This window comes from Bufo bufo, chromosome 10 (genome assembly GCF_905171765.1).
Source record: "Bufo bufo chromosome 10, aBufBuf1.1, whole genome shotgun sequence".
NCBI classification, from domain to species: domain Eukaryota; kingdom Metazoa; phylum Chordata; class Amphibia; order Anura; family Bufonidae; genus Bufo; species Bufo bufo.
This window is the reverse complement of record NC_053398.1, coordinates 22,255,683-22,273,540: the sequence shown is the minus strand read 5'-3', so window position 1 is coordinate 22,273,540 and position 17,858 is coordinate 22,255,683. Positions and strand designations below refer to the sequence as shown.

The 17,858-nt window shown below is 45.6% G+C and overlaps 1 protein-coding gene across 1 annotated transcript in view; it reads left to right on the top strand.

The window, feature by feature from the left end:
• Nucleotides 1-1,422: 1,422 nt before the first annotated feature.
• The window catches only part of RAPSN (receptor associated protein of the synapse), a 28,230-nt gene continuing 11,794 nt past the window's right edge, over nt 1,423-17,858 (top strand). The window contains exon 1 of the mRNA XM_040409217.1: nt 1,423-1,987. Coding sequence (XP_040265151.1) covers nt 1,796-1,987 — 192 coding nt within the window. The 5' untranslated portion in view covers nt 1,423-1,795. The remainder of the gene's footprint in view (nt 1,988-17,858) is intronic.

The window sequence follows — 17,858 nt, the reverse complement described above, 5'->3', positions numbered from 1 at the left end:
GGCTCTGGCACGCCCGCACTTCCTCTCTGTCATCTTCTCGGTCTCTGCAGTGGACTGCAAATTAGGTGGAAGTGAGACTCCTAGTGGCCATGAGTTTACAGCTTTATTTCAGGGAGATGCAGGCCAATTTTTTAAACTAAGTGATTTAGAAATTTGCTAATTACACCGTTATCTATTAAATTATGTGAAGTGGCAGGAGCAAGAGGTAAAATATATGGAACCTATTTCTGGAGAAGGCTCGGAGTGGATTCACAAGTGGTGTCATTTTATGCTACAATCAAATCTGCAGTGGGTTTGGTGTAAAATGACACCATGTATGAATGTGCCCTTAGGACGCCAAATTTATTAGCGTAGGTGAAAAGCTTGGTCCAGCTCAAATCTGAAGATTTGAATAACCTTTTCCAATTGCATTTTGGAGGTACATGCATATGGCTGCATTCAGATGTCGCAATGTGTTTGCAAGCCCTGTGGCCCGACCAGAGGTCTAATGAACCCAAACTATCGGCATTTTAAATTTCTATCATGCCATTGTGGTCATTAGATCCATGATCAGACCTGGAACTAATGGCTGCATTACAGGAAGATGGATTTTAGAACCAATTCTTAAAGTAGCACTCCTACAAAAAAAAATATTATTCTCTGATCTATTAGAAAGGTACATGATGTCAACTGTAGTGAAGTTAATCTTCTTACCAGTGATTGTATTTGTGAGTTATAACCTCCCTTCTGATCCTCAGCTGTGTCACGTGACCAGCATTCTGATCTCAAAAGTCAGTTACTTCTCTAATTCCTTCCTATGAGACTGACACTGAGGATCCAATAGGAATACATAGAGAAACTGACTTCCTGTCCACACATAAGATAATCATGGCAACCAAGCGAACTTTGCCAAGTCGCAGTCTCTTATCAGCACATTATTACTTAGAGGTTTTTTTTTATTAATGCTGTGCTCACTTCTAAATGTATGCAGTGCTCTCCTCATATGGGTGGAAATCCTCTTTACTGGTGGAATTTTTGCTACTTTCCCAAGTATTTCAAGCTTCTCAGAAATAATCCATCACAAGGGCAACATTACTTCCTCTAATGGTCTCCCCAGTAGCCCTGTAGGCTGAAGTATGTAGCAGGCTGTTACAGAGGATAGTTAATAGCCTGGGAAGAAGAGAGTATGGTCGCTGTCATCTTAGCCCATGAAATTCTTGTTGCCTCTCCAGTTGATCATTTGTCTGTCTTGAGGATATTTTTATACGGCTTCTTCGCTCCTTGGGGAGGGGTAGAATGAGGCAGAATTAAACACGGCATGGTGGTGGTAGTGGGATACAGGGCCTTTTAAATTTGGATCTTGCTGCATGTTTCTGTTAATGGGTAGAGGGGTGGGCTTCTGGTGCAAGCTCCCTCTCTGACCTTGAGTCACTAGTGCTGGCATTCCTTTGAAGAGACGAGTCTGAGACTGGCAGGGACAGCTGTGCCCAACCGTGGGGGCTGGGGCTAAATCTGGGAGTCTCGCACAAACCGAGACGTATGCATTTTCACTGACAAGCTGGGTACCTCTATGTTATCTTCTCACAGTTCTTATGCTTGTTCAGCTGCAAGTCAGGATCACAAGTCCCCTTCGGGAAATCTATATCTCCTGGTTGAGTTTAACACCTGTTCATTCACCCTTCCGGAAGCTCAAATTCCTGGGAAACTATGGACCTCATGTCGCTGTAGCCTCAGCCTTGATCTTTTATGTGGATTCTACTTGGCCGCTTATCGAATTTGGGTACCTAAGATTTTATGAACCTTCTGGGGTGTGGGAATGGGTCAGGACCAAACCAAGCAGCAGATCCAAAAAGGACTTCAGCTCTACCAGTCTAACCAGACGGAAAAGGCTTTACAGGTTTGGACTAAAGTTTTGGAGAAGACCACTGATGCCGCTGGAAGATTTCGGGTCCTTGGATGCCTCATAACAGCACATTCTGAGATGGGAAGGTATAAGGACATGTTGAAGGTAACCATAGATTGACTTATATTTGCTTTTCATGCAAGCGTAGCTGTAGAATCCAAGATCTGGCCACAACGTTTCTACAGAGAATCCTTACTCTTAGATTGACTTTTATTTGCCAATCAGGCAAGTGTAGCCATAGAATCCAAGATCTGGCCACGACGTTTTGACAAAGAATCCTTCCTATTGCATGCTAATATATTCTGATTATAGAAATGAGCTCTCAGATTTAACATGGTTCTCTGAAAATACTAGAGATTTTTTAATGAAGGCGTAGTTTAATGATAGGATGTTTGGAATTTCTCAGCTCAAGTACCCAGACTCGCTCATTTAGGGCAAGGATGGTGGGCTGGAATTGGTGGACTGGTTGGAATGACGCTTTAGATGATTTTAATAAAGTTTGGACTAATTTCCTGAACCTAGGTTACATGCACATTATCTCTGCGGTGGGTCAAATCACCAAATTTTGGTGGCCAAAATTATAGAGCTTACGCAAATTAAGTTTTCCGAGCCAGTTTAAAGATATCGAGGAGAGTAGGCCCCAAAATGGTATTGGTCCATGTCGCCATGCCATCTTCCTAATATGACAGTCTAGGTCTTTTTGTTCCTTGTACCATCTCTTACAGAACCAAAGGGACTTGCGTTCCTTGGGCTGTTTTACCCTTTCCAATATGGAAATTCTGTAGTGATGGAGCTTGGTGTGAAGGTACAGGTTCATAGAAACCATAGGGAAGAAGTATGGGGCAACCTGATTTGGGATCTCCTTTTTTCATGTTCCCCATAGCAGGTGCCCTGTCGGACTCTGTGGTATTTACACCCTTGGAAGTTGGTCACTAGAGGCGGAATAAAGAACATTTTGAAAAGATCATTTGCTTACGTGTAACTGTAGACCAGCCATGGTTGGCTTTCACATGACATCCTCGTTCCACTTTATTGAAACGTACAATAAAAATTCAACCAGTGATACAAATCTTGGGATCTCTGCAGTTTTTTCGTTCCTCTCACTTCCTGAAGATTGTTTAGTACATTCGTTTTTAAAATGCAGAGTGCAACCAAAATAACTTCCCCTGTGAGGAGGAGAAGAAAGAAGACATTTCGTCTCCGGTATGCCACGAATCTACATTATGCAAGACACTTCTTAAAGCGATAGCATCACAATAACATTATTTAAATCAGGTTGGTGTTTTTGTCAAAAAACAAAAAAAGACTGAAACCCACTGTACAACGGTGGAAAAACTACAACACTTAGCATGTCCTGACTACAACATACTGGGAGTTGTAGTTTGTATAGCCAAGGAAGATGAATACGTGCCACATGCTCTGTGTATATGTGTAGCAGGAGAAGCATTATTTGGAGTATTCACATACGTACCTGGAGGAACGATGCAGGCAGCCTTCAGCCTGGGAAAGATTGTCCTTCTGGATCCTGGTGGTTCTACTGGATCCTTTAAGATCCAGATGTTAAAATTGTAATGCAGCCAGATTTTAGGAGCTGCATAAGGCCTCAAGCCACGGATCTACAAAACATATATACCGGCCGTGTGCAAGCAGCCATAGAACATGTTCTATCTTTTTATTACAGGGCCACAGAACATATCTTTTATGGCCCCATTTTAACAAAAGTGCCCACATCTGATACGCAAAACATGCGGCTCGGGTGCGGACAAAAAATGCGTTGAGGCCTTGGGGACATCTAAAACGGGCCTCAACATCAACCTTTAATGATATATTCTCAGCATTAAAACCAACCTGTTGGACCCAAATATAAGAGGACTTCACTTCCTTCATCTGCATCTCTTCCCAAGGATATGTTGACACGTGTAATAACGATTTTGACGCAGATTCCACAATGAAATCCTCTTTGAACCTACTAACGTTCCCCATCCAGTGCAAGTGAATGGTGTATTGAACGCCCTATCCACGTGCAGTGGGGGGAAAAAACTGTCAATTGTTTGGCCGTGCCACGGAAAGACATGATCTGCACCAAGACTGAGCATTGTCATACCTCTTGTGGGTGCCACGGGTGAATGCGCCAACACATCTACTGCTGGTTCTCGCACGTGCCATAGTCCAATCTGTGTCATTTGAATGTAGCCTAAGGCCACGTGTATACACAATCCAGCTCCCAGTTACAGAACCCAGTGCATTTCGGGTGGTGCCACTAGAAGGAAATTTAATACAGATGTGTATAAGATGTGTCCAAAATGGTCAACGTCACAGGTCCCAGCATTACAAGAGAATCTGCTTCTTATGAAGTGATACATCTCCCGCTCCCGTCTCTTTATAGTCTATTACCAGTTATATTAAAGGGGTGTTATTCCACTAGGACAACCCATAGGCTGTAAATCATAGGGGGGGCGTCCTCTAAGCCAGATCGGAGCCACTACGAAGAGTAGTCGCCCCTTATCTGAACCAGCGGTACGTGATACTGCAAAATTAGAACCTTTGACATGATAGGTGTCAGAATTATGGATGGGAGGATTGGGGGAGCTGGACCCCCCGTAAATCTAGAGATTGATGCTCATGCATGCATGACTCTCACTCATTTTAATTCCCCTGGTTATATATTGACTGCCGGGCCCCCACCGATTTGACACGGGTGACACATCTGACAATGACATTTTAGGAATACTCACATAATAAGAGGGATTCGAGTAAAACAGTTATAATAAAAAGAATTTGCCCGTATTTTTGTAGTCCTGCGGTGGCTACTTTCACACTGGCGTTTTGGCTTTCCGTTTGTGAGATCCGTTCAGGGCGCGGTCCAAAACGGATCAGTTTTGCCCTAATGCGTTCTGAATGGAAAAGGATCCGCTCAGAATGCATCAGTTTGCCTCCGACCAGTCACCATTCCGCTCTGGAGGCCGCCTGCAGCGTTTTTCCGTCCGCCATGTGGTGCGGAGCGAGACGGATCCGTCCTGACACACAATGTAAGTCAATGGGGACGGATCCGTTTTCTCTGACACAAATAGAAAACGGATCCGTCCCCCATTGACTTTCAATGGTGTTCATGACGGATCAGTCATGGCTATAGAAGACATAATACAACCGGATCCGTTCATGACGGATGCATGCGGTTGTATTATTGTAACGGAAGCGTTTTTGCAGATCCATGACGGAGCCGCAAAAAAAACGCTAATGTGAAAGTAGCCTAAAAGGATTGCGTCTGATACATTTATTTTAGGGGATTGCTATTTATGCAATTCTCTAACGTACTCGATAAGGAGAGGCTACATCAGGCAATGTACACCTAGGTTTAGGGTGTATTATACCTGCCGATTTTCCGGCAAATGATTGTCAATGAGTGTTCGCAGTAATGCTTGTTAGCGATCATCTGGCAGTGTAATACTGCCGCCGATTACCCGATGTACGAGCAAGCGCTAGTTCATCGGACAATCCAAATCTTTTGACAGGTTGAAAAATCCATTGTTTGCAGGCGGCAGATTGTGGTGACTAATCGCCATTTACTGCCGGCAAACAATGATTCTGTACAGGGAAGAGCGCTGGTATAGCGATTGCTCCTCCTTAGGGCTCATGCACACGACCGTATGTATTTTGCGGTCCATGAAACACGGATCTGCAAAAAATACATATGACATCCGTGTGCATTCCATATTTTACAGAACGGAACAGCTGGCCCTTAATAGAACAGACAAGAATAGGACATGTTCAATTTTTTGGCGGAACGGATTAGCGGACATACGGAAACGGAATGCACACAGAGTAACTTTCATTTTTTTTTTGCTGACCCATTGAAATGAATGGTTCCGCATACGGTCCGCAAAAAAAAAACGGAACGGACACTGAAAGAAAGTATGTTCGTGTGCATGAGCCTTTTATACTGAGGAGGAGATTGCTGCGTGTGATAGCAGCGGTCTCCTCCACTAGCGAGCAGACAATTGCTGGGAAGGAACGCTTGTTAAATTGGGCTGTGTAATACACCCTTTACTTCTGCAAAAACCAAAGTGCATCCGATTATATGAGGACTGTGAGACAGGTGAGCGGGAAGGAGGGGGGGGAGTAATAATTTTGCGAATGTCCACAGGTCAGAGGATCGTGCAGGTGGAAGGCACAGCTGCCGGTCACAGCTGAATGACTTATCCCGTAGTCCATAAAATAACAGGCCCTGTACAACCTCACGGCTGGAGCCTTTTATTACTATTCACTGTGGACTCTCTTAGCTTGAATTCACACAATCGTATGTATTTTGCGGTCCGCAAATGCATCCGCAAAAAAATACGGATGACATCTGTGTTGCATCCATTTTTTAACAGATCCATAGTAACAATGCCTGTCCTGGTCTGCAAAACGGACAACAATAGGACACGTTCCATCTTATTTGCGGGGCTACAGAATGGACACACGGATGCAGAGGCTGTCCGCATAATTTGCGGACCCATTGAAATGAACAGGCCTGCATCCTATCCGCAAGATCGGATGCGGACCAAAAAATACGTTTGTGTGAATGGAGCCTTATGGAAATGTTACTTCGTCCTGCCCACTATTCTTCCCTTGTAGGGTGGACCCATATCAACCCCTTTCCATTATCAGTCATGGCACCTCGGATACTATATAGGATGAGCCCCACTCTATAGGATTTAGTAAAGAGCAGCTCTCACTACTGAGGACTTGGTGCGACCTGGAGTTATATGGCTGCCTATTGAAGTCAATAGGCGCTCAGTGATACTATAGTTATCATTTACTGCAAGGTAAATGTGGATGTAAAGAGCTCACGCACAAGAACGTCAGGGCTCCGTGCTGTGGACCATAAATAGCGGTCTGCAATGCACGGGCACTGACCGTGCGCACTCTGTGCTGAGGATGCGGATCCACTTGAATGGGTCCGCGATCTGCAAGATATGGCAAAAGATGGGACATGTCTTATCTTTTGCGGTGCACTCCGGTGAACACAGCGGGCTCTTCCTAGGCAAATGACGTCACGTTAATCGGTCATGTGGCCTAGGCACATTCAAGAGAATGGGGATGAGCTGCTATACCAAGCACAGCCACTATCAAATGGATGGCGCTGTGCTTGGTAAGCTGCGAGGAGGCTGCGGCCTCTTCAAACAGCTGATCGGCGGGGGTGCTGGGAGTCCTCCGCCGATCTGATATTGATGACCTATCAATATCAGAATGTCGGAAAACCTCTTTAATTTTGCCCAACAATTTAAACCCTTGATCTCGAACATGTGGCTCTCCAGCTATTGCACAACTACAACTCCCAGCATGTCTTGGGAATCTGTGGTTTGAGGTATTATCATAATTGCTCCTTTACGCTGTAGGTCAGGGGCCGGGAATTACAAATGTCCTACAGTCGTGTATGATTGGAATACTCCTGCAGCTAATGGGAGCGCCCCAAAAATGTTGGGGGGTCGTTACTTAAACAGTTTCATTTTTGTAGAAGGAGGTGCAGATCCTATGAGTGCGGGACAATAGTCCTGCGGGCGGCCCGACCTGCACAGCATCATTGTAATCTATGATGCTGCGCGCTCCCGTGCGCGCGATCAACGCCGCTCCGTGACATATGGCCCGCTCACGGACCGTGTGTCTCGGAGGGAATACGGTTGTGTGCAAGAGGCCTTACTTACGGTACTTTCACACTAGCGTTTTTCACACTAGAGTTTTTCTACCGTTTTTATACCGGAAAAGAACTGATCAGTTTTATCCCCATGCATTCTGAATGGAGAGAAATCCGTTCAGGATGCATCAGGATGTCTTCAGTTCCGTCACTGAACGGCGTTTTGGATGGAGGTAATACCTCCGTCCAAAATTCCGGATCAGTTGCATTAATTTACATTGAAATGTATTAGTGCCGATTCCGGCATTAAAAATACCGCAATGCAGGATCTGTCCTTCCGGTCTGCGCATGTGCAGACCGGTAAAAATTTGAAAAAAAATATATAACGGATCCGTTTCTCCGGATGACATACGGAGAGACAGATCCGTTCTTGCAATGCATTTGTAAGACGGATCCGGATCCGTCTACAAATGCTGTCCGTTTGCATGCAGATTGCCGGATCACTCTGCCGCAAGTGTGAACATAGCCTTAGCTGTTTTTGTAACTCCATAGAAGTGAAAAGAGGTCGCTGATCCCCGGCCTAAACCCCCCTCTGGGCAGCAGGCATAGAACCTGCTGTGGGGCTTGGGCCTTGAGAGGGTCAAAGAGCCAAAAGGTGAGAGAAAGTGAAGTGGATGATAGCATTCGCTTGGAGAAGGCTGAAGAGAGAGTACTCAAGGAATGGAGCAGGAGGGTGGGTGCATAGAGCTGGCACTGAAATATCATCATTAAGCCGTGCAGATGTAGCAGAGCTGAATTCATCACAATAGTTTTTTGTGCATCATGATTAGGCCTCATGCACACGTTCGTTTTTTTTGCGGATAGGATGGGGACCCATTCATAACAATGGGTCAGCAAAAAAATGCTGATAGTTCATCCGTTTGTGTTCCGCATCCGTTGTCCGTGTTTCCCTTCAGCCAAAAAAATAGTGCATGTCCCGCTTCTTTCACATTTGCGGACAAGGATAGGCATTTATTACAAGGGATCTGTGGAAAAAAATTGGATCCTCCAAAAGAAACAGATGCCGCATCCGTTTTTTTGGGGGCGGGCGGACAATTTGCGGACGCAAAAAAACAACTGTCGTGTGCATGTAGCCTTACTCTATGTTTTAGATTTAACTGCAGTCCTGGGTATAGCACATGGTGATCTCATCACGAGTTATGACAAGTGGCAAACTCAGCTCTGCTACATCAATATGCATGTTTAAAGGCTATGTACAGGGGTGCACCACCAATGAGGACAGGTGAGCACAGGGGCGTAGCTATAGGGGGTGCAGAGGTAGCAGTCGCTACCGGGCCCAGGAGCCTGAGGGGCCCAAAGACCCTTGTGCTGCATAAGAAGACACTGGTATTATAGAAAGTGTATGCAAGTTACACCTCTGGCTGGACAGAAGAGGTTAGGTTAAGAATTTGGTATGGAGGAGGGGGGGGGGTCCAGTTTCAATGTATGCCTCATGCAGCACGAAGGTTTGAGGGAAGGGGGGCCCAAGCTGAACTCTTGCACCAGGGCCCATGAGCCTTTAGCTACGCCCCTGGGTGAGCAGCACCAGGTAGGGGCAGAAGGGCCATGTGCAATAAGCGCTTTCATTGTGCCAAAGGGGTTAGGGTAAGAAATTGGCATTGGGGCGGGGGGGCGCCGTTTCAGTTTTCGCCTCAGGCAGCAGAAAGGCTAGGTGCACCCCTGTGTATAATTTTTTTTAATTAGTGCATTATACTCATTATGAGCTTAAAATAATTTTTTGAATTGGCCTTTATAAAAAATATGGAATCCATTTTTTCTGTACAGGACTGAGATGCTCTAATAGAGGGATCTGGATGTTCTCTCTTTTCCGTCAGTTGGGGAGCTGAGGGGCTCCTTATCTCTGTGCTCTGACATTATAAACACTCATCAAAGCTCAGTACCTATCTACCATCTACAATCCACAGTAATAAGGAAGTATCTGTGGTTTGTGATACACATTGGCTACTTTTTATCAAGATGGCTAATTAAGAAGGAAACAATTTACAGGCTGCATAATTAAGAGAAAACCACACGCATCATATCTATTACGCAGTCCATTAACTACTGTATATGATATATGGATTAGAATTGGACTGCAGTAATATACAGAAAAGGAGATAATCTGATGTTACTTGTTTATATCCATTTTATATATTTTATATTTCTATTGATATTTTTTATTTTATTTTTTTATGTTATTTTGTCCAGCAAGGGCCCTGCTGACAGTGCGGAATAAATAATGTGTTATTTCTAATTGTTACAGTTTTCTAGGTGGAGTTGTGCCTATCAATATTTCTTATATATTAAACTGTGTGGCAGTGGGATAGCCCCTCTGAGATTCTATAGTATTAGAGGGGTGAGCCTCTAGATTTATATTCTATAAAAGAAAATTGTCCCCAAAGGTGTACATAGCCTTTGATCATCAACTCATATCACTCATGCTTTCATAGACTGATGGAATCACCTATCAAAACCTTTAAAGGGGTCGTCCAGGCTACAGATATCGATAACCTATTCTCAAGATCAATACGGTGGGGGTCTGCCAAACCGACACCCCCAACAATCAGCTGTTTTCTTCCTATGTTGAGGTGTAAAATACCCCATGATGTCACCTGGTGCCACTCAATTGAGTTCTATGTGGGGGGGGGGGGGGAATTAAAAATTCTCTGAGGGTGTGCACTTACCTATTCATTAATTAATCATCCTGTGTAATTATTATAATATATTCTACTTAATATCAGTACAGATAACGGTATTTTGCCTACTGATAATACCGTGGCTTCTGTGTAGGTAGGGAAATGCTCTGGAGTTGGACTTTGAAATATAAAATGCAGCCATTTGGTATCAAATCATCACACAAGTTTTTATTAGGCCTCATGCACACGATCGTTGTTCTGGTCCGCATCCGAGCCGCAGTTATTTGCGGCTCGGGTGCAGACCCATTCACTTCAATGGGGCCGCAAAAGATGCGGACAGCACTCCGTTCCGTAGCCCTGCAAAAAAAAAATAGAACATGTCCTATTCTTGTTCGTTTGGCGGACAAAAATAGGCATTTCTACAATGGACCTCCTGTTCCGTTCCGCTAATTGCGGAAGGCACACGGGTGGCTTCCGTGTTTTGCGGATCCGGTCGTGTGCATGAGGACTCACATGAAAGTTTTTTGCGTTCCGTATACGGGCCATTTTTTGGGTTCCGTATACGGAACCATTAATTTTAATGGTTCCGCAAAAAAAACGGAATGTACTCCATATGCATTCCATTTCCGTATTTCCGTTTTTCCGTTCCGTTGAAAGATAGAACATGTCCTATTATTGCCCGCAAATCACGTTCCGTGGCTCTATTCAAGTCAATGGGTCCTCAAAAAAACTCTGTACTCTGTCCCACCACGCAGGCTACGGCCTGCTAGCCAGAAAGGCAGCTCCTCCTCTGCCTGTAGGATGTATGCACACCCTTATCTTCAGCAGCCAATGTCTGGCAACTCTAGGTACCTTCTCCTTTGGGAGGGTGCCTGAGCAATAGGTTCCTTAGCTTGTCAGTTCCTACAAAGGTGTGCTGTTATCTGCCTGTGTACCGACCTCTGCCTGTTCACTGGACTCTGACCCCTCTGTTGCCTGACCTGACCTATCGGACCTCTTTATGACCTAGGACCATTTATCATTAAGCACGTATTCTGCCTGCCTTGACCTCGACCTGTCCCTGACTATGGTTTTGCCTGACCCTTCTGTGTCTTTGACCCTCATGGGTCAGCTGTCAACCACACATAGACTGCCCCAGGAGGTAGCGGCCCAGTGGTTCCCCTGCAGCGAAGTCCAAATTCCTGTACAGTGGTTAAAATGTGAATACCAGGGGACTGCCAGAATAATGCTCTTAGGAGTAGCCCAAAGCCAAATCTGTTGGTTGGCACAGTGGTTCCACACCCACTGCCGTAACATACAGTCATTATTAGGTTATGCAGACTTGCAGGAACAGACTACAGAGGGTGTGTTTGTTGTCTGTTACCATAGAGACACATAGGTCTGCACAAAACAGTAGGAAATTTTGAAGCAACATTATTTGGGAAATTGCTACATTTTTTTTATTTTAGATGCATTGGAACAATAAAATTAAATTGTCTGCTAAATTGAAGATAACCTTCCCGGCTAGGGTTCCATGGAGGTTTTTTTTGGTCTCTGAAATGGTTTATGGCGTGGTTGTAGTTCGTGCAGTTGTCACACGTGACCCATGACTTCTTCTTTAGGGAAATAGTTTAGCTGTGTGAACTCGTCTCTATGTGATTAATGCATGACCAAACGTCGCTGCGCAGCCCCACTCGGCACCATCATATATGAAGGGGCATTTTTATTAATACTGCCCCACCACTAAGTAGACCGGTATGTCACCTGCGCCCAGCACCCTTCATGTTGGATTCAGCTCTGCTCCTTTCTTCAGACACATAATAGGTGCAGCTTGGACGCCATCATTTTTCAGTACAGTTGCGACATTCTTGAGGAGACTCATTACCTTGGTTACCACACACTCCAGACGGACAGGAGATATAATTATCAGTAAATAGCTAAAGCCGCCATCTATTGACTGAGATAAGTTAATTGAGTGAATAAGTGAAGTGACAGTTTTATTGTTTTACAGCCATTACCACACAAGAAACCCGCCGCCGTCTTATCGCTATCATGCGCTGGTGTTAGCGGACTGTGACCAAGGCCGCTCAGTGCTTATTATCACATAACTACTCTTATAACGGGACTTTATTTTATAATCTGATCTTATAAATATAATTCAGCAGGAAAAACTAGTTACTTTAGTAATTTACTTTCTGTTATAAAAACGCTCCCATTGTGAAATATTCCCTTTACTTCATAATAATGGCACCCCCTGGTGATCTGTACAGTAATGTGCACGTCCACCTATGGAGGTGGTCGCACATGCTCAGTTCCATTCTTTAACTGCCACCAGTCGTATCTGTTAGAAGCTGTGACAGTTACAGGGAGAGAGCTGCAGCAGAAAGGACACATTCCCTGATATTTGACAGGGAGAGGGGTGCAGCAGAAAGGACAAACACCCTGAGTTGTGATAGGGAGAGGGGTGCAGCAGAAAGGACATACTCCCCTGAGATGTGAGAGGGAGAGAGGTGCAGCAGAAAGGACACATTCCCTGATATTTGACAGGGAGAGAGGTACAACAGAAAGGACAAACACCCTGAGTTGTGATAGGGAGAGGGGTGCAGCAGAAAGGACATACTCCCCTGAGATGTGATAGGGAGAGGGGTGCAGCAGAAAGGACATACTCTCCTGAGATGTGATAGGGAGAGGGGTGCAGCAGAAAGGACATACTCTCCTGAGATGTGATGGGGAGAGAGGTGCAGCAGAAAGAGGACACGCATCCTGAGCTGTCATAGAGAGAGGGGTGCATCAAAAAGGACATGCTCCCCTGAGATGTGAGAGGGAGAGAGGTGCAGCAGAAAGAGGACATGCACCATGAGCTGTGACAGGGACCTTGGAACCGAACCCGCGTTCGGGAAATGTTTTTTTACTGCATAAGTCTCGCGAGTAATAACTTCGGCTCATAGGAGCCAATACATTCTAATACTGTACAGAGCGTTTCATCCAAAGTCGATTCGCTGATCCCTAGTCATAATCATAAATGTAAGTGGTGTAACTTGAAGCCACAATGCAAAATCTGTAATAAGGCCCCTACCTTCCATATGCCTTTTATAATAACGCTGTCTTCTTATGTGGCCCCTTCCTCGGGCACATCTGTTTTCGATCACCGTGTATTCCTGATGATCCGTTCCACAGGACTGGCCTTCATTACCTCTCAACATTACAGTCTTCTTATTACTTGTGATTTATTAGCCTGGTCTGATATTTCACCCTTTGACAGTAGGTGGGCACCTTGCCCATATCCTCATTCATTGGTATATACTGTACAGTACATCCCCTTCTTATACTCCAAACTTCCCACAGATTTTCTTGGCAGTAGGTCATACAGGACAGGAAGGCCGTTGTCGGCTTAAAGGGTCTGTCTGGTTTAGAAAACCCATTCCCTTAAAGGGCATCTGTCAGCAGTTTTGTACCTATGACACTGACTGACCTGTTACATGTGCGCTTGGCAGCTGAAGGCATCTGTGTTGGTCCCATGTTCATATGTGCCCGCATTGCTGAGAAACATGATGTTTTATTATATGCAAATGAGCCTCTAGGAGCAACGGGGGCGTTACCATTACACCTGGAGGCTCTGCTCTCTCTGCAACTGCCGCACCCTCTGCACTTTGATTGACAGGACCAGGTGTGATGTTTTCACTGCTTGGCCCTGTCAATTAAAGTGCAGAGGTTGTGGCAGTTGGAAAGAGAGCAGAGTCTCTAGGTGTAATGGTAACGCCCCCGTTGCTCCTAGAGGCTCATTTGCATATAATAAAACATAATTTTTCTCAGCAATGCGGGCACATACGTACATGGGACCAACACAGATGCCTTCAGCTGCCAAGTGCACATGTAACAGGTCAGCCAGTGTCATAGGCAGTGGCGGATTATAATTGAGGCATTTGGGTCTGTAGCCCAAGACCCAGCATCGCTGGGGGGTCCAAACGCCCACAAACTACAGCGGTGCACGGGAACGTATAGTTCCCTGCCCCCGATCACCGCTGTAGGCTTCAAGCCTATGCGGTAGTAAAATCCCGGCGCAGGCGGGCTTGATGACGTCATCGCGCGTCTGTGCCCGGACGCAGCACACTGACGTGTGTGCGCAGTGCGGCTGCCTATCATCTACAAGTGAGCGCCGACTGGGACACAGGTATTAGCTTTTATTATTATTATTTTTTGGTGTGCCAACTTTGGGGGACATTACTGGGGGGCACAGGAAAATATTACTGAAGGGACAGTGGGGGGAAAACTACTACATGGGGACCATACGAGTGTATTACTGTAGTGCAGCGGCGGCATGAAGCGCACGGCGTCATAGCAACCAATGACACTATGCGCTCCTGCTGTCAGCAGGAATCCAGGCCGGCATACCACAGACCGCTCACGGCCGCGGAACACGGCCGTGTGCATTCGGCCTTATACAGCACACATACTTCTTACATCCAGTGACGTCTCCTTTGATGTAGATGTTCTCTTTCTTTATCTTCTCCATTCAGACCAGACCACCATGATGATTTCTTTCAGCCATCTCTTTTCTCGGCAGAGTTTGACAGACATCTTAGTTTCCTACTTTTCCATCATCCTCCCACCTTCTCAACATCCCATCATGCACCCCCAAAACTATACTGCAGAAACAGTTAAACCCCCTGAAAATACTAGTTACACACAGATAGTTCCCCTTCAATAATTATTGGAACACAATGCTCTAAAAAATAACTGCACCCAGCAAATAGTGTCCCTGACACTAATAGTGTAACCATAATGTCCCCCAAAAATAACTGTGCTAAGCTGATACTGTGCCAGGGCGCCCCCACAGTAATAGTGCTCCCCAAAATCCCAACAATAGTAATAATTCTGTTCCAGAGTGCACTTAGTAGTAATAGTGCTCCTACAGTGCCCCCAACAGTAATTGTGTCCCCAACAGTAATGTTCCCATAATCCCCCAGTTGTAATAAAGCCCACCATAGTGCCCGTGGTAGTAATAATTCTCTTTCTAATGTGTGACAGTAGAAAAATACTCCCTATAATGTGCGCCAGTACAAAAAATGTCCCATTGTGTGTCAGTAAAAAAAAAAAAAAAACATCTCTTAGTGCCCCCAGTAGACCCAATGTCCCCAGAATGCCCTCATGTGTTCCAATGACCCATACTGTGTGCCACTAGAAAAAACACTTAGTGCCCCAGTTGAGCTTAGGTGCCCATAGTGCCCCTCTAATTTGTGCCAGTATAAAATACTCCTATAAAGTGCCCCCAGAAGATGCCGCCATAGTGCTCCTCCCCCGTCCCCATTGTGTCCTCCATAATGTGCCAGTATAAAATGCCCCTATAGACTGCCCCACATAGATTCCCCCATAATGCTCCTCTCCTCCCTTCCCCATAGCGGCACCAAAATGGGTGCCAATATTAAATGCCCCTATATAATGCCCCCATAGTGCTCTTCTCCCCCACTTCTCCATAGTGCCCCCATAATGCATGCCAGTAAATAGGGCCCCCCAGTAAATGGCCCCATAGTGCTCCTTTACCCCTCACTTCTCAATAGAGCCCCCCATAATGAGTGCCAGTATATAGGGCCCCCAGTAAATGCCCCCATAGTGCTCCTCCCCCCCCCCAGTTCTCCATAGAGCCCCCCAATAATGCGTTCCAGTACATAGGGCCCCCAGTAGATGCCCCCATAGTGCTCATTCCCCTCTTCTCCATAGTGCCCCCCATATTGTGCCAGTATATAGGGCCCCCATAGTGCTTCCACTCTTCTCCATAGTGCCCCCCATATTGTGCCAGTATATAGGGCCCCCATAGTGCTTCCCCTCTTCTCCATAGTGGCCCCCATAGTGCTCCCTCCTCTTCTCCATAGTGCCCCCCCATATTTTGGCAGTATATAGGGCCCCCGTAGTGCTTCCCCTCTTCTCCATAGTGCCCCCCCATATTTTGGCAGTATATAGGGCCCCATAGTGCTTCCCCCTCTTCTCCATAGTGCCCCCCCATATTTTGGCAGTATATAGGGCCCCCGTAGTGCTTCCCCTCTTCTCCATAGTGGCCCCCATAGTGCTTCCCCCTCTTCTCCATAGTGCCCCCCCATATTTTGGCAGTATATAGGGCCCCCGTAGTGCTTCCCCTCTTCTCCATAGTGGCCCCCATAGTGCTTCTCCATAGTGGCCCCCATATTGTGCCAGTATATAGGGCCCCCACCCCCCTTCTTGCCACAGTATACTATAAATAATAAAAACAATAACCACATGTACTTACCTTATGCTGCTGTCAGCGATGCAATGCAGGCCTCTTCCGGCCTGTGTCCCGCGCTGTACGGCTCAGGCGGCGCGATGACGTCATCGCGCCGCCTGCACCGGCCTCTGATAGGCTATAGTCACATTTAATATAAACACTGTCCAGGAGCTGTACTATTATTGGCCTAAGTGTTTGCATTAAATGTGACTATAACCCCCTCATTCATAGGAATACACCCATGTGCAGCAGTGCATGGTTACATTTCTATGGATGAGGGGAGTTATAGTCACATTTAATATTAACACAGTCCACGGATGGTACCATAATTGACCTGTGTATATTAAATGTGACCATAAGCCCCCTCATCTATAGGAGCACACCCATGTACTGCATTCCTATGGATGAGGGGGGTTATAACATTATAACACTGGTGAATTACGGTACACTGGACAGTGTTTATATTATATGACTATAACCCTCTTCATCCATAGGTACACACCCATGTACTGCACATGTTTTAGCCCACCTTTTGGTTGAAAATATATTTTTTATTATTTTCCTCCTCTAAAGTCTTACATTCAGGTGCGTCTTATAAAGCGAAAAATACTGTATGTATTTTAAATTTGGCAACTAAAAATTTTATTTGGCTCCTGGGTAATTTTTCAGTTTAGGAGCCAATGGCTCCTGGGTATTTTTGCAGTCCTATGTAACACTACAGATAGCATAAGGTAAAAGGGTTCTCTGGGATTTATATATTGATGGCCTATCCTCAGGATTTGTCATCAATATGAGATAGGAGTTGGACCCCCACCAGGCACCCTAGACAATCAGCTGTTTGAGGAGACCGCGATGTTCCAGTAAGCGCCGCAGCCTCTTTGCTGAGCGCTGTCATTTGATAGCACTGCGCTTGGTATTGCAGCTCAGCCCCAATCACTCGGATGGAACTGAGATGCCCCGTATTAATGGTGCGGCAGACTGAAGATAGCCAGCAGTCCCATAGACCATGAATGGAGAGGCACAAGTTCGAACAGCTGCTCCATTTAAACATGGACACGGAGCCCTGCTCTCATGATCGCTGTTTGCACTGCCATTCATCAGATGCTTATCCCCTATACTGTAGTCAGTGTGTATTGTGGGAAACCCCTTTAATGGGAGGGTCCTCGGCCATTAACCAGAGTGGGGAGTGTCTAAAAATCACGCCCCTCTCCAAGGAAGACCCTGTATGTCTGTGCATGACAATGGCACTCCATTGTTTGAACTGCAATTGTGTAATGCTTGATCTCCCCTGGTGTGGCGCTATTTGGAAAGTAAACATTTGCTGTCACCTTCCCATACAGAATATAGCTGCTCTTTGGACAGTGCCTACAACGGGACACACTAGACCAAAATTTTCAGTTACATTTCCCCATGCCATTCTACATTTTATCAGGGATAAGGTTATGATTCTATGACCAAACTACAATC